Below are 25617 nucleotides of genomic sequence, written 5' to 3' on the forward strand. Positions count from 1 at the left end.
ACAACTCGAACATGACCCGTCCACATTTTGACCTGACTCGAATATGACCCGAAATTAACGTGACCCGAACATACCCGACCCGAAATTGACCCAACCCGAACTCGACCCGATACCTAACCCGAAGTTGATCCGAAACCCGAATCGACCAGACCTGACCCATACCCAACCTGAATGTTAGCTGACCCAAAATAACCTGACCCGAAAGTGACCCGACCCAGACCCGACCTGAATGACCCATTTGCCAGGTCTATATATTTCACACACCAAAATAAATTTAAATAAAAATAAATAAAACTAAAAAATGTAATGTATTTTCAAAGTGAGTGAGTAAGATAAACCCAAAATAAAATTGTGAAACTAGATTAAAAATAATACCACCCCACTTTTCTCATAATTGGCAATTTATTTTTCATGAGTTTATGTTCCAAAAGGTTTTTAATTTTTTGGGTTTTTGTGTGTCAGTTTCAAGGATTTTTTTTTTTTTGCGTGTGTGTTCTAAATGATTTTCAATTTTTTTGGGTTTTATGTGAGACAATTTTAAGGATTTTCCTCTTTTTTTTTTCTTTTTTCTTATGTTAATTTCTAGGAGAGTGGAATTGCCTTAGATTATTAACTAAATGTGTGACTATAAATTCACATTTAGCTTAAATTATCTCACTTGTATATTTTTACAAAGTAAATAAATTTTACTAAAATTAAATTGGTTTAGTTGAAATTAAATTAGTTTAATCGAACTAAATTACACTGATGGGTTAAAACTTATAATCACTCTTGTATGGGAGCACCATGTGTCCCTAAACTTTAGTCTATAATAATTACATTAGCCACCTCACTCTATAAGTCCCTAAACTTCATTTCTAACTTAATTAATGTCAACTCATCAGTTGAAGGTCCCTGAACTTTGCATTTAAAATCATTAAATTTGTTGCCACATGTGCATCAAGATTCCTAAATTATGCTTAATCAGCTAATTTGTACCTAAAAAGTGAGTTATTGAATCATTGGTAGTTGAGGGACCATTTTGCTTCATTTGAAAGTTGAGGGACTAAAATGTTATAAATATCAAAATTGAAGAACCGTATTTTAACTTAACTCAAAAATTGTTTGAAAAAATGTACTCTATATAAGTTTTCCAAACATATTTTATTTAAATTTATTAAAATCAAACTCTTAAAAAAAAACCCGAAGTCAATTTAAGATGAAACAAACAATCCAAACAGGCAACACGAAAGAACAAAACCCACCCATATTTGACCCCAGCTCACCATCCTGTTCTCTCTCCTCTCCCAATTGTTCACTTTCTGCGCCTACGAACTTTCCGGACGTTTCAAATTCCTCCCCAAAATATATTTTCCCCCAAAAAATTTCACCACAATCCCCCTTAATATCACCAAATCCCGAAAATACCCCTTATAACACCTTCAAATTACTTCACATTCATTCAAATATATCCAATCCTTCATCTCTATCCTTAGGGGTAAAATCATCAAATTCACTAAACCCATAAATAGTTAAAGACAGCAAATCGTTCAGCCTTCTTAGCTAAGACTCAACTTTCTCTTCCAACTCACATTCATTTCTTCAATACAAATCCTCAATTTTCTCTCTCCTCAATTTTTCTAGGGTTCCTAAAATCCCTAAATCAATTGTCGTTGGATTTTTGCTGAATTTTTGAAGGAATTATCTCGGTTAACAATGGCGATTGTTGAAGAAGGAGGTGAATTCGTGGTTTTATCGAAGATTAGAGCAGGGCATAAGCGAGAGTTTCAATTTGCTTTGAAATCGCAAAACGAGATTTCTGGGTTACTGAGTCGAACTCGAGTTCGGAAGAGTCCTGTGACTGAGGTGAACGAGTTGCAGGTTGTGAAGAAGATGAAGAAGAAACCATTGGGAAGGATGAGGAAGATGACGTCATCTCCTCGATTAATGGAGAGTGAGGATGAGGCGGAGAGTGATGTTGTGGATGTGGTGAGTGATGACGAGTGTAATCGTCGTCAAAATGTGGAGAGTCAAAGGAGAGGGAATGGGAAAGTCAATGGAAATGGAAATGAGAGTGACGCCATTGTTGAGGATGAAGGTAGTAATGTAACCAAGAAGGTTCCTAAGAAATTGAAGGAGCTTCTTGAAACTGGGTTGTTGGAGGGTTTATCTGTTAAGTACATTCGAAGTAGTAAGGTAATTTTGCTAAACACCCAGAAAAATTGAAAAAAATAGGTAGAAAAAACAATTGATTGCAGAATATTTTGGTATTTTTGATGCTTGAAATGATGTAATTTTGATTAATTTTGGTGTGGTTTTGACAGAAATTTCCGCCGGATAAAGGGCTTGCTGGAATTATAAGAGGGTGTGGAATTTTGTGTTTCTGTGATGATTGCAAGGGCATTCAAGTAAGTTGGTGTGTACTTTATTTATTTAATTACTTTGAAAATATTCTGCATGTTATGTTACTCGGACTAGACATTTCACTTCAAGTACTCGTGTAGAGTATATTTGTGCTGGGCATATTCTGCCTATTATGTAACTTAGACTCTACATTTCACCTCAAGTACTCATGCCGGATACTCGAAACCCTGATATGGATTATGGATACCTCCCCACCACAATTGGGCCAAAACTATGTAATTTATTACAAAGTACTGCATATGAAATAGCTGATTCGATGACACTTGGAAATGGTATGGACACCTCCGCATCTCATTTGGGCCTATATAGCTGAGTTGACACTTGGAAAAGTACCCATGTCAGACAGAGTACCCAATTTGTGTAACATAAATTGCATGTGTTGGATTATGTTATTTATGTATACTCATATCATCGTATGTTGTTAGAATAATTTGGATAATGTTTGATGAACTTACTTTTAAGTGGCTTGAAATGTAAATTAATCTTGTATTTGATGATCAGTGAGACTTTTGATTGGGATTTGTATCTTAATTAAAAACAACCCTCTGTATTTTATGATGTTCAGAACAGTAAATTGCAAGTTAATTGTGAAATTGAGATTTGTGCTTTGATTAATGATTACCTAGCTTTGCATAGTGCATTACTGTTGTGTGCAATAATGCTGTTACTCTTTTGGCCATTTGATCACTATTTATGGGTGTTGATCGATTGTTAAATCCTTTATTCTCCTGTGGTTAATGAATTATGAATATTATGTAGGTTGTAACGCCAAATCAGTTCGAATTGCATGCGGGTAGCTCAAATAAACGTCCACCAGAGTACATATATTTGGATAACGGAAAGAGCCTCCGGGACATTTTGACTGTGTGCAAGAATGCCAACCTGAAGTATCTAGAAGTCTCGATCCAAAATGCAATTAGTTCTTCAACTGAGAAGAAAATTGCATTTTGTGTGGAATGCAAAGGTATATTTGGAGTTTTATTATTGTATAACATTTTCTACTTCTCTATATTGAGAATTGTTATAGAATTTGATTGAAATTGGAATAATCTTCCCTTCCAGAACCTATCTCTGATGCTAGTATTGGAAGAATGGCGCTGCTTTGCAGCTCCTGCTCAGATTTGGAAGCTTCTCATATGACCCCAATTCGAGGCATTAACACTGATGAAAGGTATGCTGGACTAAAGCATTTGGTTTCACATAGGATTTTTTGCCTTTTGTGTATTTTATAAGAGTAAATTTGTAATTGATAAAATTCTGATATCCTTTTTTGGAGTTCATGCGTATTGTGTACATTTCATTAGAGCAGGATTGTGTCTTGATACTTATCTCTCTCTCTATCTTTTTTTTTTTTTTTTTTTTTTTTTTTTTTTTTTTTTTTTGGCAATGGGGAATCAAGATGAAAGTCATAAAACACTAGGCCTCCATCCCCTGATAATTAATCATAATATCTTGGGATTATATAATGATTCAAACTGTCTTTTTCATGTTCTCAACTGTGTTTCACTGTCTTTACAAAGATCTGAGATTGAATTGTTTAAGTTGAGATCTAATTCATCCAGCCTCCCCGTGCCAATCTCAGAGATTTTACTGTGTATGGACTGTGAGTGCTGATTAAGAATGTTGTAAAGCATGTACAATGAAAGAAATTATGAAATACATATTGTGCTAATGAGAATGAAAATCCTAGCACTGGACATAAATTTTATGTATTTATTAATTGGTAGAATACTTTATTAGTTTACTTGCATTATAAGTTGTACAGCATCCAACTTCAAACTTTCGCATGTTCAGCAGCATACCTTTTTCTAAAGCTAGTAACATTAATAATTTGGCATTTGATTTGTATATACTGTTTTTTTTTTGTAAAAAAATATTGTCTTGATGTGTGCACTCTAGCTTGAATGATGTACACAAGCTACTTTTAACTAATTTTTGTGAACTGAGAATTTTTTTTTTTTGCCAATACATATGTTTCTGTGTACTGAGGTTTTTCTTTACATTTCCAGATATGGCCAGCCTGTTTCACAGCAGAATTCTTCTAGTCATGTCTCAAAAACCAGCTTGCAATCAACTAAAAGTCAGGGCAAGATAACCCTTAAGTGAGTGTACTCTGTTTTATTGATAGCCATCCATTTGACTTCCTTATTGTCAAAAGATTGATCTGTTGACTTGTTGCCTGTGTTATTTGTTTCTTTTTTTTTTTTTTTTTTTTTTTTTTTTTTCCATCTAGGGACTTGCGGTTGCATAAATTGGTATTCCAGGATGATTTTTTGCCTGATGGTACAGAATTGGGATACTATGTTCGTGGAGAGGTCAGTTGATTTGGATGAAGCTTATAATATAATATATATATATATATATATATATATATATATATATATATATATATATATATATATATATATATATATATATATATATTCTCCATTAGTCCCTTTGCTTCAGAGTAATGGGCCATATGTGATTTACTTTTAGTTTTCACCATGAGTTATTCTGTATCTGTGTTAGTAAAATCTATGTAAAGATGGTTATCTATAAGTTTTTTACAGAGACCACACTGACGCGATTATTTATAAGACGCTTCTCAATAGACTCAATGCATGATTCTTTTTGATGTTCAATTTGAGTCTATTATTTTGAAAGGATATTTATGTTTCCTGAGCTGTTGCTTCTTTGCTGAACAGAAGGTTTTGTCTGGCTACAAGCAAAATTCTGGAATTTTCTGTTACTGCTGCAAGACAGAGGTACTTTCTCTTCTTTTGGTTTACATGTGTAGTTGTATACCTAGGATAGAACTTTGTATACTCATATTTTATTTATTTATAATTTATGGACAGGTTAGCCCATCCCAATTTGAGGCACATGCTGGTTTTCCTTCTCGCAGGAAGCCGTAAGTATATGTAGATTTTATATGTTTCTTTCACTGGTACTGTTTTCTGTGGGCTCTCTCTCTCTCTCTCTCTCTTTCTCTACTTTTGAGGCATACATCTATTGAGCCCTGCCATATGCAGAATGACAGATTGGATAAATGAATTTCTTTACTGAATCAAGCACTTACACCTGGAGTCTCTTACTTCTTGATCATGTAAAGCCAGAATTGAAATTTAAATTATTTAACTATTAAGATAGAGTGTTCACTATTTTGGAACATTCCCACTGCATTTCCACAAATCCACATGCTACTAGACTTTATTTATTTACTTTTGGTATAATCGAGTTAGAGTGCAATTATATTTTTCTAAAGCTCTGCTCTCTCTGTCACACAAAGGATATTCCATTTAGACTTATCTCTTTATTTATGTTCTTACCCTAACCAATTTTAACTAATATATATATTTTATTATTAAAAGAAACGGGTATTCCTCTGGGGACAGGGAGTACTAAAGAAATTACTGCAGAAGCCTGGACCCCTTAGTGAAACATCGCCCAAAAGAAATGTTGAAGTTATATGATTATGGACAGAAGAGGATTAAAGAAATTGCTTCAGGCATCGACCCCTTCATGAAACATTATGCAAAGATTTTATTGCTGCTGTCTTTTCTTTTGGAAACCTGTTTACATGTGTTTTTAATCAATAGGTGTTAAGACAGTTTTAACGTAAATCTGTACGCATCAAAATGGAACCATATTTGGCTTATAAATATGTTATATTTTTCCTAGTCTGTTAGCATCTTTTTTCCTACATATGTTGATTTTGTATATTCTTCTGACAGTTACCTCAATATATACACTTCGAATGGTGCATCTCTTCATGAATTGTCACTCACTTTATCAAGAGCAAGCCAGTTCTCAACAGATGATAATGATGACCTATGCAGTGTCTGCCATAGTTCAGGGAATCTACTATGTTGTGATGGTTGTCCAAGGGCATTTCATATAGGTTAGCTGTGTATGTTTAATAATAAGAACATGCTTGTTTTGCTACTTATTTGGGGATGTTCTGGTTGTTTTTCCCTCATTATGTTGAAGTTCAAGTAGTGAATATAATTAGGGAAAATTTTGATTGAGTAGAATGTTAGGTTGAAGGAAAATTTAGGAGAATGATTGACCGGAAAACTGATTATACATTGTTCTTGAAGTTGTGATGAGTTGTGCAGCAGCTTTGAGTTTCAAATTATGGATTTTTGCCTAAAGTGATGAGTTTCTGTAGTTATTTAAGCTAGAGGTACGATTTAATGTCAGTGCCATACAATGGTTAGTTTTGAGTAAATTTTTGCTTCAAATCAAAATTTTATGTATCTCTGTTTTTTTCTGAAGATGCTAGACAAAGAATACTTTTTATAATTGTTGCTAGTTTGTTTTCTTTCATGTAAGGGCATCAGTGTTAATAGTTTTAGTTTAGAAGAGTAGAAGACTTTAGGTTTATCATTTCCTTTTTTGAAGGTGATATCACTTGTATATCTCTTTTATCATCATACTGTTGGTATTGTTACCTACTTACCTGTATGGGGTTTAGATTGTCTTTTTATCTTTTTATATTACCAACAGCTGTATCGTTGTTCTCTGCTTCCTCTGAAGCTTTTCTGAAAAGGATCTATGGAGAAAAACATCTTATTAGGATCCAGTACTATAGCTATTCTATTATGCTTTTGTTCAGTTTTATGTTTTCGATAAGATCTTAATATTTGGTTTTCTACAGTATAGTGCCCTTGCTTTACATGTCAAACTGCTGATAAGCTGATAAGAGTAGAATGAGTTTTAAGAGTATTTGCATCATGTAATGTTAAAAAGTAACAAATAAAAAATAATAATAAACAATTTTCTGCAATTTTTCTTACAATGACCAGTAATGTGTTTTTTAATCACAAACTGCAGCGCTGATGTGCTATTTCTTTCTTAATTATTATTGTAGTGTTTATAATGCATTTATCTATGATATACTCTGAAAACATAACTGAATGAAAAATGTGCAAATGCTACTCATATTCTGCAGTATTAACTGTGCTTAGTTGGTTGATCTGCAGAAACTATGAGTTAGGACTTAGGATTATAATTAGCATCAGGTAGACTTGCTCCAAATTAATTAATTGATATCAGGTTTAGAGAGAACTGGCAGTGGCATTGAAGTGGAACTCTTGTCCTGATGTAGAGGTGTGTATTTTGTTGTAATGTTAAACCGGATCAATGTAATCATGTAAGTAGAGAGCTATAGGGGGGTTTTTTGCTGCTCTTTGCTTTGATGTTCTGCTGTATGTTTACTTTTTTTTATTAATTTTTTTTTCGTAAAAACCTTGTTCAGTTTCTGTTGTAGAAATGTAGGATTTCTTCAAAAGTTGGAAATTTTCTACCGTGTGCATTTGTATACACTTTCTGCCTGACTGGTGATTCTGTATTATTTACTCTCAGAATGCCTCTCTATACCTAGAGTTCCACAAGATAAATGGTATTGCAAGTATTGTGAGGATAATTTCCAGAAGGAGAAATTTGCGGAGCGCAATCCGAATGCTATAGCAGCTGGTCGGATCCCTGGAGTTGACCCAATTGAACAGATTACTAATCGCTGCATTAGGATTGTTAAGACCCTTAATACTCAAGATAGTGGTGGCTGTACATTATGCAGGTAAAAACGTTGAACTCTTGCTGTCCTTAGTTTTTAGCTCGTCTGTATATCGTCAAGTTTATAGTCGTGTAGATGGTTGTAATTCTTGTATGATATTGTACCTTACGGTAGTTCTAGAGAAAGGGAGAATCTTTCATGGTGCTTAATAAGCACATAGAACCCTGTTCCAATGTATATGGTTGATTCTTGTATGATATTGTGATGTATGCTAGTTCTAAATAAAGGGAGTATCTCTCATGGTGCTTAATAAGCACATAGAACCTTCTTCCAATGTATAGTAATGTGGGTTGAGGTGGTGGAATAAAAACAAACTAGATAATTCCTGTCTTACATAAGATTTATGAATTCATTAACTCCAGGATTTGTAGTTAAATAGAAAGCTAGAAGTCTAGAACCCTGTTCCAATGTATAGAAACATGGGTTGAGGTGCCATTGTAAAATTACTACTACTTAATATTTATCATCCTTCTGTGTATTTACTGGATTACATAAGATTAATGAATTCAAAAACCTTGGGATTCATAGTTGTTGAGGACCTTAAGTCTATTTTTCATCATCGTGATATATTTAGATGAGGTTGAGCTGTGAAAGGTCGACAATCTATGCTGACAAGTTGCTTTTGCTGTGTAAATGTTTATGTTAGATAGGCCTTCATTTTAATCATGCCATCGTTAATGTATAAAACTTCATGGAATACAAATATAGATGTATGTAAACGATACATGGAGTTATATTTTTTTCTTCATATGCAGTGTTCAAGATTTTTGTAAATCAGGGTTTGGACCGCGTACTGTCATAATATGTGACCAGGTATTTATTTCTTAATTTATAACTCTTGTATGGTTTTGTTAAAGCTAGTGGAACTAACTGTCAATAAACGTGCTTTTTACAGTGTGAAAAAGAATATCATGTAGGCTGTATGAGGAATCACAAAATGCATGACTTAAAGGTCCGCATCATAACTTTTCCTCTTTTTCTAATAATGAAAACCTTGAAGGATTATTGTGTGTGCATACTATAAAGTTACCTTGGGCTAAGATTGTTAGTATGGCTCTTGTTGCAGGAGTTACCTGTCGGGAATTGGTTTTGTTGCTCCGACTGTGAAAGTATCAATTCTTCTCTCAAGAAGTTGATAGAGGAAGGTGAGCAAAGGCTACCAGATCATCTCATTGATGTGGTAAAGAAAAAGTTCATTGAGAAAGATTCAAATACAGACGATCTGGAAGTAACATGGAGGGTTTTTAATGGGGGAAAGTCATGTCTTGATGAGATAAGACCATTTCTTTCTAAGGCTGTTTCTGTGTTCCATGTGAGTTGTCTTTTTCTCTTGCTCTTTCCCATATGTCCTTTCTTTACACTTTAAGATATTATTTCTGCTCTTTGCCTCTGTTTTTTCAAGTTGCGGCATATTCATATGATGCATTCTGATACTTAAGCGGTTAAGCCCATATGCCATTCCCCAACTTTATATTAATCCTTGTAGTGGATGCTCTGTAGAGAGGTGGAATTGCATTCATCTTAGCAGGCTTCAGATTGTTGGAACCTATATGCTATATGTGCTTTGTTAACCAATACTGTATTATAATAATGAGCTATCACTACTCTTGTCAAGGTTTTACTTTCACATGGTATAGTTGTTGCTCATAGTTGATAATGATGTTCCCTATAGATCGCCTGATGAGATTTATCTGTCACAGCTAGAATATGTCATAGCTAGTGGTATGCATTCTAAGATGAGGGGATCTGGCCTAACATAATCCCAAATCTCAATGGGGTATGTGGTCCACAGATCTGGGGTATGGAAAAAGCTTCTGATTACGCATTTCTATCTATTGTGGTTTTGCCAACCTGTCTAAACTTTGAATGGAATTACTTGAAAAAATTGGCTGGTTTCTATGTTGGTAAACGGGCTTTTTGATTTGACTGTGTAGTAGCTCCAATGAGAAATTATACCATGCATCAATAATTTCCTGTCCCATCCGAAGTGGTCACTTTCCCTGTGAAATAGATCGGCATTTTCCTTTTCTCCTGTTAAAGTTGTGAGCATCATTGTACTGCTTGACAATATCCTTTGTGATTAGTGATAGATCACTTAAGTCTTATTGCTGTATCTTTAAATATTTCTTAGGAGCAATTTGATCCAATCCGATATGGTGAACTGAAGCAAGATCTTATCCCGCATATGGTTTATGGGTAAGTGAATTTATCTTCTCTTTGATGGTCATCTCCCAGCTCATCCCCAACGTGAATCAAGAGTCATTCATGCAACTTATTTTTGTTTTGGCAGGAGGAATTTGAAGGAAAATGAATTTGGAGGAATGTGCTGTGCAGTGATTACTGTGAAGTTAGTATTTCCTTTTTCATTTTGGGGTTAACTCATTGATCTTTCTCCTGAAATTGCTTACACTTGCCTCATTCTGCAGCTCAATAATTGTCTCATGTGCTGTTTTCCGTGTATTTGGGAAGGAGGTGGTTGAAGTTCCCTTAGTTGCAACGAGTAAGGATTTTGTTGGAAAGGTTAGCTTATGTTTCTTATTTTGAAATGCACAACTACTTCCTCTATTCCTTCTAGTCATTTGTCTTCTCACAAAAGCTATACTTGTCTTTATCATACTCGATGTAAGTCAAATTTCTCATTTGGTTACTTCTATTAAAGATTACTGGGTAATTGTTTTGTGATGATTATTATAAGTAAAAGTCATGGTTTGAGTGATGTCAAATGTGTGAACTATATGTTTATTTTGGGCTGATGGCTATTGTGTTTTATAGTATCTGCTATGTACTGAACTAACTATTTGATTAATGCAGGGTTACTTCCAATGCTTGTATTCATGTATGGAAAGATTGTTTAAAGATTTGGGTGTACAGCGCATTTTACTTCCAGCTGCTGAGGAGACAAGATCATTGTGGGTGAACAAATTCGGTTTCATTGAGATGCCACAAGAAGAGGTTTGTTCTCAAATCTTAATACATGTGTTTTTTTGGTGCCATCTAACTTATCATTTGCTTATTCTGCCTTTTACAGTTCGATGATTTGAAAAAGTATTATGCCCTGATGATTTTTGATGGAACCTCAATGCTGCATAAGCTGGTGCCTAGGTCCGAAACCTGAGGTGTTGAGAAAGGTTGCTTGTGGACCAAAAAGGAAGGGCTTTTTGTTCAAAGTATATTGCTTTTGACATTGTACAGACAGGATAAATATCGGTGAAATAGGAAGAATGGATCTTTTGGTTTTCCATACATATACAGAAATAGAACTGAAATCTCTAGTAGTGAGAATCAGGAAGTTTTGAAAGATATATATATATATAAGCGTAGGATTTTGATTAGTGCAGTTTGCTTGTGGAATTAACTTACAGCAGCTGTTAGAACACATTTTGTTGCAAATATGTATATATTATTCTTCTTTTATGTCAAAGGTTAAAATTGTGTTATTTTCAGTAAGCACAAGCTTCATGATCCACTGCATTTTGCTGTTGATATTTGGATCTGTTTGTAGTGGGAAAAGCCGTAGAGGTTTAGGGATTGTTTGGCTAAGAGAGGTTTGGAGGAAAAAAAAAAAGGGCTTTAACTAACTCGAATCTCTGATTAGAGTTGTTTGCTTGAGAGAGTATCAAGGCTAAAAAACTACTAAAAATTTTGCAAATGCAAGATTTTTGGTTGATTGAAGATGAAGAGTTAAGAACTCTACCATAGTTGAGAAAAAATGTTTTTTTTTTTTTTTTATTTTATTTTTTATTACTTTCTATCTTAGGAGGCGTTTGGTTCGCGGATTACAGGTATTAGGTATGGGTTTAGAATGACCAAAACCCATACCATATGTTTGGTTGTAAAAAATGTGATTTTTAAACCCATACCTCGAACCCATGAGGTATGGGGTTTAGAAACCCTGGGGGAAAGGTGGGTTTGGCTCATTCCATTCCCTTAGGTATCAAATATATGAAATTAAGGGGATGGTATTTTATTCCAGAATTGAACCAAACACATGGTATTAAGTATCAAGTTCCAACCTGATACTACCTTAACCCTATTCCTGATTCCAGATGTATACCACTCTGCGAACCAAACGCCCCGTTAAAGTCGAATTTAAAAAAAAAAAAAAAAAATTTAAATTAGTGGTGTTGTCCTAAAAAAATCACTTTAAACACCACATCATATGAACTAAGATCATGTTCTCTTTGACTTATTCAAATAATAATTAGTAAAAAAAGAATTTAAATTTAATAGTTTTAGTTTAGTAAAAAATTTAAGTTCATTAAAAATAAGTTTTAATAAGTAAACATCAATAACATTAAGGAACAAAAAAAAAAAAAAAAAAGGAACAAAAGTAATAGAGAGCAGTAAAAAAAAAAGCTTTAAGCAATAAAAATAAATTAAGTTTGGTAAACTAATTTAAATTCGGCAAAAATAAGGTGAAAAGAACATGTCCTAATTCTTTTTTTTTTTTTAAGAAACACGACCTAATTCTAATTTCCTTTGTTCTTTTTTTATTGAAACATTTTATTTTACCACTTTTAAAAGCCCATAAATTCATTAACTAATATCTCTAATCATCAAAAATAAAATTAAATAAAAATATATATATTTAAAAAATAATTGAACCAAATTTGATACAACAAAATCTCATATGACTATATAATAAACAATTAAAGCGGGTCAAATTAGAATTGTGAATAGTGTCATGAATTAAACAGATACTGTAAATTAAAATAGAATTGAGGGAAAATAATTTTGAAACTACTTTAAACTAATTCCTCCATTTTTTTAGTTGACACGTTTTTCTAATCTCATTTTCCAAATGTGTAATTTTAAATTAATATCTCTAGTTATCAACATGTACAAATTATATATAAAAAAAGAGAAGGTATTGCGTGCGAATGGACGCACGAACTATTTGGTGCGGGAGATTTTGCTGATATATTTTACTAGTTTGCTGATATGTTTCATGTGTTGGCTGCTATGGTTTTTGTGTTGGCTGATATGATTTTTGTGTTGGCTTATATATTCCTTTTACTGGCTAATATGTTTTTTTTTTTTTTTTTTTTTCCTTTTGTTGGCTGATATCAGACATCATTTGGCTTATATGTTTCTTTAGTTGGCTGATATGTATATTTTAATTATTGGCTCATATGTTTCATTATGTTGGCTGATGTGTTTATTTTGTTGGCTTACCTGTTGCTTTTGTTTGCTGATTTCATCCTTTTGTTGGTTGATATGCTTCATTTGTTAGCTGATATGTTCCGTCTCTTGGATGATAAGTACCTTTTATTGGCTAATATGTATCTTTTGTTGGCTGATACGCTTTTATTGATGTCTAATATGTCCATAATAATGACTGATATCAAACATCAATTGGCTGATATGTTACACTTATTGGCTTATATACAAAGTATATAAAATTACAAAATATTTTTGTTTCTTCCCTCTCCTCTTTCCTCCTCTTCTTCTACCTCTCTTGCTTTCTTTCTCCTGTTAGCATTAGCAAGTCCTCACGCCACTTCCCTTTCCTCCTCGAGAAATTTGTCCGGCCACCGAGCCTCTCCTCGCCGTTTGTGCTGTCGCCGTTCACTGAACCCACCGCACCCACCACAGATTGAAGCCCACCGACATAACTCGCAGCCCACCACCACAATATCGCAGCACCACCAGAAAATCGCAGCCCACCACAGTCCACAAAATCGCAGCCGAAGTACACTTCTCCAAGGAAACACTACTCTCTTGATTGAAGAAGTGAAGATTGAAGAACCCTAAAAATTCGATTAGTTCAATCGATTAAGATGAGGTATGATAATCTTGAATCTAAGTTTTTGTTGATTCGTTCTTTGATCGACAATTACTCCTTCGTTGCAATGGATACGGAGTTTCCCGGTGATTTTTCCGGCAATTGCGACCTCCACCTCCACCACTGCTGCTCCCGATATCTCCTAGCTGTACTGTAATACCTTGTATTTTTATACGTATTTTATTTAAAATAAGTATTTTGAGAAGTATTTAATTGAATTGAAATGTCTTATTTAAAGTATTTTAGTTATTTATTTAATAAGTTTGGAAATATTTTATAAAAGGAAAGTTTATTTAATTAATTATTTTAATTAAGTTGGGGTTTAATTTAGGAAAGTTTTATTTTAAGTAAAGTTTTATTAGTGAAGAGATTAGGAAAATTAAAAGAGGAAAGTTTTGGGAGAAGGGTTTCTAGAGAAGGGGTATAAATATCCCACATATGAGGCAAATCAATTTTGCCCAGAGTGGAGAAAACCCAAGGTAAACTTCTCTCCCTTTTCCCTTTATTTTTCTTTTCTTTTTCTTTTTCTTTCTCCTTTTTCCCCTTCCCCTTTTCTTTTTTTTTTTTTCGACTGCTCCTCCCACCACCACTGTCGACCACCGGCAGCAGGCGGCCACCGGCGCTGGCAGCCGGTGTGGTGGCTGTCGTTGCCTTCTTCCTCCCCTTTTTCGAATGTAAAAAAAAAAAAATTTAATCTTTATTGTTAAAAACTAATCTATGCTTAAATCTAATTGTTAATTATGAGTTTTGGGATTTGATTTTTGATGTTTGATTATAAGTATTATGTTAATTAATTTTCAGATTATGTTTTTAACTAAAAAGCCCCAATTTTTGAAACCCTAAGTTCTTGATTTATAAATTATTGAAGGATTATGATATATAATGGTGTAAACCTTTGATTAAAGTATTTTAAGACTAAATTACAGCAAGTTTTAATTAAAATATGGTGCTGGAATTTTTGGTAAAGCATTAAAAATCAAGTTTCTTTAAGGAATTTTAATTACCCATTAATTGGGATTAAAGTATGATGTTTTAAATATAATTTCAGCATATTGTAAATAAATTATGAGGGGTTTTATAATAGTATATATTGCTGGAAATTTGTGCAGAGTGGATTTTAATACTCTTCTATAATTTTAAATTGTAGGAGACTTTGAAGTGAGCGATTTTTATTAATTGTGGTGATATTAAGATCGTATACAAGGTACGTTCGCGTACTTAGCATAATTATGTTGATGTAGTAGCATACTAAATGTGTTTGATTAATTACAAGTAGTATCATGCTAGGTTTGGATTGGAAATTATGAATTGGATTTTGTTGGTGATTGGATTATGAAGCATGATTTAATTGTGATGGATTATTGGATGGAAAAATTATGGTTTGGAATATTGTTTATGAACCACATATTTATTTGTGGCATGTTAGAGAGCATGCTTAATTAGACTAAATGTTTAATTTGGTTAAAAATATTGAAAAGGAATTTTATTATGGTTCATATAATTTTTATTAATGCTTTAAGCATGAGGAAGGACCTATATAAGTGTCTATGTACACGAGGAATAAATTGTATGTTGGTGCCTTAGTGCACTTAAGGTGTTTTTAACACTGAGGGATAGGATTTGTGGCGCTTCATGCGTTTAAGGTGTCCTTGACACCGAAGTAGAATTAAAAAGGGTTCAACATTTAATATTATATGGTCACTAATTATTCAAGAATTAATATGGTATATTGAATTGTTTGATTAATTATTGTTGATTGAATGATTGTGGTTTAAGAGTCATCAATGAATTTAATAATCTGTAAATAACGTAAAGTGAAAAAGATTACGCACCAAAACTCTTGGAACGTATATACCTTGAGTATGAACTTATGGGGGAAGTTATGGGGTTTTATATTTAACCATAACTTCTATTAGAGTACAGGACGCTGTACATTCCTTTTATTATTATTATGCGCAAGAATTTCGCCACTTACGAGTGGTTTTTGATGCTGGCACGGTTAGCTCCCGTGTCAGTAACCTCAATTTATTGGGGGGAGGTTAGTGGGAAACCCGTTCGAAACGTAATCAACGCTAAATAAATTATTTAGTGTCTAGTAAGAACTTTTATTGATTGTTGTAAGTTTGAAAAACAGGTGCAACGAGGTAAGTTGTGTATTGATAGGGAATTGTATGCTAGTGTGATATTTACGCTTATGTACTCAGCTTTGCTGATTGTATGTTTTGTATGTTTGTTGGCCTTGTCTTTATTTTGGCCCTATGATGACCCATTTTTAATGGAGAATAGTGGAAATAGGTAGAGATAAGCATTTCAGGTGATGAAGAATTTTCATGAATGGGCATGAGTGAAGAGCGAATCATGCTAGTTTCTATAAGTATATGATGTGTTTATTGCTTTAATTATATATGACTTGATTATTATACGTGACTAACGAGAAGAGTTTTGAGTTCAGTTTTGGTTTTTAATAAGGGCCTGTAATGGTTCCAAGTTATAGGTTGAATTTATTTTACTTCGTTGACTTTACTTTCGTTGATTGACTTTTCAAGTTGACTTGTTTTGAATGGTTTTCAAATTAGTCTTCTGCTGTGTGTCTTTGATAGTTGCCTTAATCATTTTCACGGTGGCGGTAATGTCTTAGATATTCCTATTTAAAGTTTTAAACAGGGCGAAACAGGTATTTTAAAAGAAAGGAATTTCTAGGGTGTTACACGTACAAACTGTTGGGTGCGGGTGGACGCACCTAATAGTTTGCGTAGAAAAAAAGTAGTTGACTAAAAAAGAATGAAGGAAGTATGATTGACTCCGCTAGTCATTGCCATTTTGTGGCTACAACCAGTCTCAACCTTTGGTAAAAGAGGAGAGTTGTAATAAGTTTGTGGTGATAACGAGCGTAATATTTTAGCCACATCTTGGAAGACTTGGATATAAATCAAATTTGATATCCTGTTTGCTTTTTTGCAACACGCTACTATTCATAAACCAAAAGGTGTGTTATCCGGCTCGTCCCAATGCCTAGGGTTGGTGTCAAATATGCATTAGTCTTTACATTGAATGTAAGTTTTTTTTGTGTTCTACTCGGTTCACCCTTTGAGCTAATCTAGATTCGGGGATCAGTTCTGGGTGGTTAGATTCCAGTCCCCTCCCAATTGTTGTTGCAGGGGATCGAACACGGGTCCTCCCTATCAATTGCAGTCCTAATCACCACTGTAGCAACTACCAATTGGTTACATCGAATGTAAGTAATTACAATAAGATAATTATGTGTTATTGAAATTAGGGGTGTAATGAAGTAGACACTTTTTTTTTTTTTTTTTTTTTTTTTTTTGCAAAAGGGGGCTAAAAGGGCCAAAAATTACAAAATAACCAAGCAATTAAACGAGGGGTAGTAACTCCTAAGACGTTCTCCTTGAGCAACTCCTTTATTTCGATTAAAGGTGGGCATGGGCCGTGACGGCACGGGCCCGGCACGGCACGGCGGGCCAGTTGTTGGCCGTGGGCCGTGCCATGAACAAATATTTTAAAAATTAGCACGGGCACAACAGGCAGCACGGTCTTCGGCCCGTGGGACGGCACGCCGGCACGGCCCACCAACACGGTATGTGGCACAACCCAGCACGGCAAGCAGCCAGCCAGGCATGGCCCGTCACGTATTCCGTATAATAAAATGAAGTTATTCACCAATTATTGTACGATTTTTAATTATCATTACAAATTATTGTATTATCGATTTATCGTACCGGCATATAATAACAAAAGTTATTCATCAATTTTTGTGTTATCGGCTTATCACACTCGTAAATTTTTTTAATTATATGCATTGTTGTTTTTTGCTAAATAATACGGAGTAATATAATAATACAAAAACATAAACATAAATTGATAAAATTATTTATATAAACTCAATTTTAAAGTTGTTAAAATATATATATATATATATATATATATTAAAAAAAATAAAAATAAAATTAATATACTGGGCTGGCCCGCTGCCCGGCACGGCACGACCCGCCAGGCACGTGGGCCGTGTCGTGCCGTGGGCTGGGGTGTGCCAAAAATTGGCACGGCACGACCCGCTGAGAAGCAGGCACAGCCGCCGAGAAGCAGGCATGGCACGGCCTGGCACGAGTCACCCCTAGGCATGGCCAAGCACAGCCCGCGGCAGCCCGGCACGGCACGATGTCCATGTTTAATTTCGATTAGAGGTACATCGAAATAAATAACGAAGTAGACAGTGAAAAAGTAACTGCTTAGTTTTCAATAAATTATCGAACGATTTCCCTAAAAATTGCTTAAAGGAAAATTTATTCCCTATATGCATTAGTTTATGAACTTATTCCCATGATGTTGTCCACGTAGGATTGGATAGAGTTTCGTAATTTTTTTTTTGTTTCAACATAGAACCGATAACGGTGATACATTAAAACTGCTAACACTGTTAGAGGTTCTAATAGACAAAAGGAAGTGAAAAAGAAATTAAAATGTGATATTATTTAATTATTAGAACCGCTAACGGTGTTAGCGGTTTTAATATATAGAACCGCTATCGCCGTTAGCGGTTCTATGTTGAACTAGAAATTAAAAAAAATTATGAAGCTCTAACCAATCCTACGTGGACAACATTGTAGGAATAAGTTTTTAAACCGATGCATACATTAGTAGAATAAATGTGATGGGAAGCTCCAATTGGCAAGCGGTTTTAAAAATCCGCTTGCCATTTACCTATTTTTTTAAAAAAAAATTCTTTATGAATTGGCAAGCGGTTTTGGCGCGAACCGCTTGCCATTTAACTAATGGCAAGCGGTTTGGGGTTGAACCGCTTACCATTAGTTAAATTGGCAAGCGGTTCAACCCCAACCGCTTGCCAATTTTTTTTAAAAAAAGCGGGCTTTCCCTCTTCTACCTCTCTACTGTCTCACTTAACACAATTGCCCAAAAATTTTGTTCTCCCGCCTTCACTCCTTCTCTCTGTCTCACTCCTTACCCTCTGTTCTCACTTCTTCTAGATTCCGGCCACCACCACCACCACTCTATTCACTTGGTTTTTAATTTTTTTTTTAATTTTGTTTCCATAGAAGCTGTTTCGAGGGTGTTTGTGGGTGGCTAGGGCTCGAGGCTGCTCGCGCATGGGTTCGTGGGTTGTGGCTCCTGCTCGAGGCTGCTCGTGGGTTGTGGTGGTTGCTGCTCCTTGTTGCTGGCGGTGTTCGTGGGTGCAGTGGGTGGTGGTGAACCGAGCCCAACACACACCACAACTCTCTGTCTCTCTCTCTCCCTCCAACTGTCATCCTCATCCCTCAATCTTTCTCTTTCTCACTCTCAAGTTAGGGTGAGTTCTTGCTAAATTTTAGTTTCATATGTATTAATTTGTATTAATTGTTTGTTTATTCCAAAATTTAAAGTTAGGGTTTCAAGTCGTTAACACAATTTTATTTTAATTGTTTTATTATTTGTTTGTATATTCGATAATGTTAATTGTTACTTTAATTGTTTAAATGTTATATATATATATATATATATATATATATATATATATATATATATATATATATATATATATATATATATATATATATATATATATATATATATATATATATATATATATATATATATATATATGTATGTGTATATATATATATATAGTTTGAATTTGAGTAGCTTTAAAGTGAAATTTTTGAATAGAATATATATTAGTTAACATTTTAGTTTGTTAAATGTGGTTAGTAAATTATAATGGATAAATATAATGGATTGCTATATAAGTAACCTTAGTTTGATTGTAGGTAGGTTAATTTAATTATTAGCACTATATAAATGAATGGACTTATGTATTGTTGAATGTCAAATAAATGCAAATTATTGAATGCTTGCATCGTCATTTGCCTAGATACCTGTTCGAGTCTTTCTCAATAGGATAAAGTCTTGAATAGTCCCCGGTTGGGACTGTTCTTGGACGTTTAATCTCACTTAGGTAGTGAATGTATGTCTCTTTTTCGATTTTAAGGAATATCTCGGCTTATCATTTTCTCACCATGTTCTCTGGGTACATATGTAGGTAAGTTATTACCTACATTGTGTACTTGGAGAACTGGGGGAAAATGCTGCCGGATTTTTCTTAAAATTTAAAAGTTGACATAAATTCACTAGTGAGATTAGACGTTCAAGGATGGGTTAGGTTGGAGTGATAAGAACCTTTTGGGAGCATTCATTTTTACGCGATATGAATGATATATATGCTATGTACTTTGATTGACATAATATATGTTACATTTATACATTGTTTGAAATGTGTTGGTATGTTTAAAGGCAATTCAAAACGTCAATGGATCGCGGTTGGATGTATGGTAGACGTGATACATTGGAATTTTTTAATGGGGTTCAAGAGTTTTGCAAGAGTGCTTCACAGTATCAGCTCAAAACGGGTGTCAATTACCTTTATTGTCCTTGTATCAATTGTAATAATGTCACAAGGGTCGATAGTGTTGATACCATCATGGCTGATGTATTTGAGTCATTATCAGAGGCTGCCAAAAAGCCTTTGTATCCTAGGTCCAAAAAATACACAAAACTCTCAGCCGTGCTTACACTTTTTAACATTAAGTCTAAGCATAATTGGAGTGACACTAGTTTCACTTCTTTGTTGACTGCGTTATGTGATATGTTGCCAGATGGGAATGAACTTCCTAATTCCTACTATTATGCAAAGAAACTCATGTGTCCATTTGGTTTGGAGTATAAGAAGATACATGCATGTCCTAATGATTGTGTTCTGTATCGAAATGAATATGAAGAGTTGGAGGAGTGTCCACGTTGCGGTAAGTCGCGTTATAAGCGATCAAGCTGCAATGCTTGTATGAAAGGACCTCCTGCCAAGGTGTTGTGGTATCTTCCTATTATTCTAAGGTTAAAGCGTCTATTTTCAATACCAAAAGATGCTAAGAACTTGAGATGGCATGTTGAGGGAAGAAAGAAAAATGGTTTTTTGAAGCATCCTGCTGACTCTCCACAATGGAAGAACATCGATATGAAGTTTAGGGCATTTGGTGGTGAAGTTAGAAATTTAAGGCTTGGGTTGTGCACGGACGGTATGAATCCATTTGGCACTCTTAGTACCAAACATAGCACATGGCCGGTACTTTTAGTGATTTACAACTTGCCTCCGTAGTTGTGCATGAAATGGAAATACATAATGCTTTCACTTTGATAACGGGGCCAAGGCAACCTAGAAACGACATTGATGTTTACCTTGAGCCCCTTATTGATGATTTGAGAAAGATGTGGAACGAAGGTGTTACCGTTTTTGATGCCCATAAGAACGAGATGTTTCTATTGCGTGCTGCCCTTACGTGGACCATCAATGATTTTCCCGCATATGGCAACTTGTCCGGGTACAAGAACAAAGGGCATAAAGCATGTCCCATTTGTATCGATGACACACCGAACGTGTACCTTGATCACTATGGCAAAGATGCGTACGTGAGGACCCGAAGATGTGTACGGGCTTAGAATCATAGCGCATAACCCGCACATAAAACGCACGAGCATAACCCGAGGCCTGCTGCATGCAGCAGCTTGGGCTGGTTCAGCTGCCTAGGCTGCTGCCTGGGCTGGTTCAGCTGCCTAGGCTGCTGCCTGGGCTGGTGCAGCCTGGGTGCTGCAGCTGCCTGGGCTGCTGCCTAGACTGGTGCAGCTGCCTGGGCAGCAGCCTGGGTGCTACAGTTGCCTAGGCTACTGCCTGGGCTGGTGCAGCTGCCTGGGTGTTGTAGCTGCCTGGGCTGCTACCTGGGCTGGTACAGTTGCCTGGGCAACAGCCTGGGTGTTGCAGCTGCCTAGGCTGGTGCATGAGTGCTGCAACAGCCTGGGCTGGTTCAGCTGCCTAGGCTGCTACCTGGGTTGGTGTAGCTGCCTGGGCAACAGCTTGGGTGCTGCAGCTGCATGGGCTGCTGCAGCTGCTAGGGTTACTGCAGCTGCCTGGGCAGCAGCCTGGGTGCTGCATTTTCCTGGGCTGCTGCTGCTGCCTCGATTCGCCTTTTTTTTTAATTAAATGTGATTTTTTTCCCTTGCCTAACGTGGATGTTTGCGCCTATTACAGAGTCTGTTCCATATTCCTGATGAGCCAGCCAAGAGAAAGTGCTTTGACATTTTTGTACAAGAGAGATTCAAAAACTTCAAAAGTTACTTGAGAACGAGATGGATCCATAAGAATAGAAGGAAAAGTCCAAAGAAAAATGTGACTGCTGCTGAAGAAGAGGAGAAACTTGATAAGAAACCGTGGGATTTATATCCACAAATAACGGTGAAGGACTGGGAGAAGTTTATGGAAAAATCTTCCACTAGAACTGCACTTGTATTTTTTTATTTATCACTAGAGTAGGCTATTGAATTTTTGTTTACTACAAAGACTGATGCTAACATATATTTCTGAATGTGTAGGAAAAAAGCGAACAAGCTAGAATCAATGCCGGGAAGAAATTGTATAGCCATCATATGGGTTGTAAGACATTTGCGGAGTGTAGACCAAAGTGGATCAAAGCGGGTCTATACCCCGAATCCATAATGTCATCATCTGAGAAACCACTTTCTTCCATGGTCACAACTTTGGTAAATCGTGCAATTGACTGGTGGTGTGCTATGCATGGGATCGACAAGAAAACCGGCAAGTATGTCATGCAGCCGGATACAAAAGTAGTAGCAGATGCACTTGTAAGCAAACTTTACTACTTATTAATTTTATATTCTTGTAAAGTACATCTTACTAAGATCCGATAACTTTTTGTGTTGTTACAGCTCGAGCATACATCGGAAGTGATTGAAGGCAAGCTCACTCCAAGCATTGAAAAAGATCCTTTCACCTTAGCTTTGGGAAAACCATACCACCCTGGGCGAGTAATTGGTTCTGGCGGGAAACAACTAGGGTGGGAGAAGGTGATGGGTTCAAAATACACCAGATCAAGAAAAAGCAGATCAAGTGTTAATTCGCCACATCGTATTGATGAGAAGGAAAAGGAATCAATTAAGGCGGAGATACACGCAGAGCTGCAAGAACAGATGCAAAGTCAATTCAATGCCATTCTGAAGCACATGAACTTGCTGATTTTGCCATTACCCTCGAGTACCCCAGTGGACTCATGTAGTCACCCAGGAGGCCTCGAGGACGATCCAATAGTTGAGAGAGAGGTAATTTCAGTACAAGGACAAATTACGTCATATGAAGTTGGTAAAACGAGGTCTTTTGCATGCTTAATTATTTTACTTTTGCAGGTTCCTAGTCCTATGGATGCAGAGTCAATGAAGAGAGCAAATCCGATGCCTGAACCTTTCCCAAATGTTAAGGTAAACTTCGGTACCTAATCAACTTTGCTTCTGTTAGGCTTTCGTTTGTTATTTCATAACTTATGTCCTAAGTCCTAATCAAATATGTAGGAAGAGACGCCTTGTGAGCTTCTTCACCCCGAGGAAAAAAGGATGGACAGTTGCAATTGGTGGGGTATGGTAGTGCACAACCTTTTGACAAGGTCCATTTTAAGTCTAATACTAGCACCCACTATATCTCGGTCGGGATCGATTCTATAGTTGCTGGGTTTGAGGACTTACCACTACCGGTGCCTAGAGAGGAATATGATTTTTTTAAGCTGCGTGATGCGACCGGTAGCTTTGTGCAATGGCCACGTGATCGGCTGAGGTTGGTAGGAGGGGTAAGTATACACTACTTGTATGTAACTAGATTACCATGTGCTTTGTGCAATGACCATGTTCTTTTATGTAACTAGATTACAAAGGAAAATCAGTCCGCTAAAAGGAAGAAGGTGGAGAAGCCAAAATCCAAGGAAGAAGGTCCTCCGAACATGGAATAAGGACAAGTGTCGAAGAAGAGTTCAAGAGCTTCTTGTAATCCACCGGTAGAAGCCGATGTCCTTAAGTCACTTTCGAAAGCATGTACTTTTCTTCACAACCGCGTTAGTGAGTTGCCTACGGGTACACATATTCAAGTCAACTTGCCTAAGGCATTGTTCCACTACGATGAGGATGCGATCGTATACATTTCTAGAGAGGATGTGACGAAATTTCTAACCGATTCCATGCCTAACATTTCCATCATTCAGACTTTCATGAGGTAAATTAATGCGACTATTTCTAATCATATTGTATTTTTGATATTTTCGTACCAAAACAATACAAATAGTAATTATTTGCCCACATTACTTTCTTGAAGGTCACTACAGGAGCTCCTAAGTAGTAAACCCGATGGTGAGACAGTAGTTGGGTGGTTATGCCCCGAGCAGACCTCCGTAACCAAATGCTTACATAACCCTCGTGATGTGGTAGATTACCTTGAGCGGGGTTTTAGAGAATCAATGCGTGCTGGAAACAAGTTCATATTAGCCCATTGCTTTGAGGAGTAAGTTTAAATATGTCACTCTTAAGTTGTTTGTTAAGTATAAATGTTGACGTATAACAATTGATGGATTGATATTTGCTTTAATATATATGTAGTCTTCATTGGAGCCTTATGGTGATTTGTGTTTCCAATAACACAATCTACTACTTTGACTCGGCTCGTATCTGGCCACCAAGGAAGTTGCTAGTGAATAACCTACTGAATAGGTACATACCGCTTCCTATTGTTTTATATCATCACCTAAGTCATTGAGTGGTTATGTTTCTAATTTTATGCTAATTTTTTTGAAGTGTTATGAAGAAGCTGAATTGTCGTTCAGTTGCGGGTCCTACGTGGAAATATTCGAAGGTAATGCCTTGATATAGTGATTTGTTTAATAAACTTGCCTTCGGTTATGGTTATGCATGACTAGATTAGATTTGTGTCAATGTTAGTGTGCGCAACAAGACAATGGCGTTGATTGTGCCCTGTATGTGATGAGGTTTATGCTTGACATAGTCAATAGGTGCACGGAAGCTCAACACATTGAGGAGGTATGGTTTTTTTTGGTTTCGTTCGATTTTGGATAAAAAACGTACTAAAACTTAGATGGGTGCTCTTTGATGTGATATCGAAACTTACACGCCTAATACTATGTATTATGTAATATGGGCATGGTATGAGAAACAAAAAGTTCATATGAAAACAAATGTAGAAAACAGGCAAAGTAGAAGTCAAATAGCCGATTTTTGATAAAAGCTGTCCTAAAACTTAGTAAAATGCTAAATTGCTATGATTTCAAACATTAAACACCTAATACTAGGTTATATTGACATGTTATGATAAAGAAATAGTTCATTATATAAGAAATGTAGAAAACGGGCAAAATACAAGTCAAATAGCCGATTTTGGACAAAAGCCGTCCTAAAACTTAGTAAAATGCTAAATTGCTATGATTTCAAACATTAAACACCTAAGACTAGGGTAATATTGACATGTTATGATAAAGAAATAGTTCATTATATAAGAAATGTAGAAAATGGGCAAAGTAGAAGTCAAATAGCCGAATTTGGATAAAACCCGTCCTAAAACTTAGTAAAATGCTAAATTGCTATGATTTCAAACATTAAACATCTAAGACTAGGTAATATTGACACGTTATGATAAAGAAATACTTCATTATATAAGAAATGTAGAAAATGGGCAAAGTAGAAGTCAAATAGTTGAATTTGGATAAAAACCGTCCTAAAACTTAGTAAAATGCTAAATTGCTATGATTTCAAACATTAAAAACCTAAGACTAGGTTATATTGACATGTTATGATAAAGAAATAGTTCATTATAAAAAATGTAGAAAATGGGCAAAGTAGAAGTCAAATAGCCAATTTTGGATAAAAGCCGTCCTAAAACTTAGTAGAATGCTCTTTTGATATGATTTCAAACATTAGACACCTAAGACTAGTTAATATTGACATGTTATGATAAAGAAATATT

The 25617-nt window shown here is 35.5% G+C and overlaps 1 protein-coding gene across 1 annotated transcript; it reads left to right on the forward strand.

Annotated features, from left to right (window-relative positions):
• The first annotated feature begins 1293 nt into the window (after window positions 1-1293).
• On the forward strand, window positions 1294-11410 carry LOC145587819 (uncharacterized). Its single transcript, XM_081644497.1, has 18 exons — window positions 1294-2175; window positions 2304-2387; window positions 3163-3367; window positions 3466-3574; window positions 4413-4505; window positions 4637-4718; window positions 5091-5150; window positions 5244-5296; window positions 6120-6286; window positions 7753-7966; window positions 8719-8776; window positions 8859-8915; window positions 9030-9275; window positions 10095-10159; window positions 10254-10310; window positions 10390-10483; window positions 10775-10915; window positions 10992-11410. Exons 1-18 carry the CDS (start codon window positions 1696-1698, stop codon window positions 11076-11078), a joined length of 2352 nt encoding a protein of 783 aa, XP_081500623.1. The 5' UTR covers window positions 1294-1695; the 3' UTR covers window positions 11079-11410.
• Window positions 11411-25617: the final 14207 nt, after the last annotated feature.

This window comes from Chenopodium album, chromosome 17 (assembly GCF_948465745.1).
Source record: "Chenopodium album chromosome 17, dcCheAlbu1.1, whole genome shotgun sequence".
In the NCBI taxonomy this organism is placed as follows: Eukaryota; Viridiplantae; Streptophyta; class Magnoliopsida; order Caryophyllales; family Amaranthaceae; genus Chenopodium; species Chenopodium album.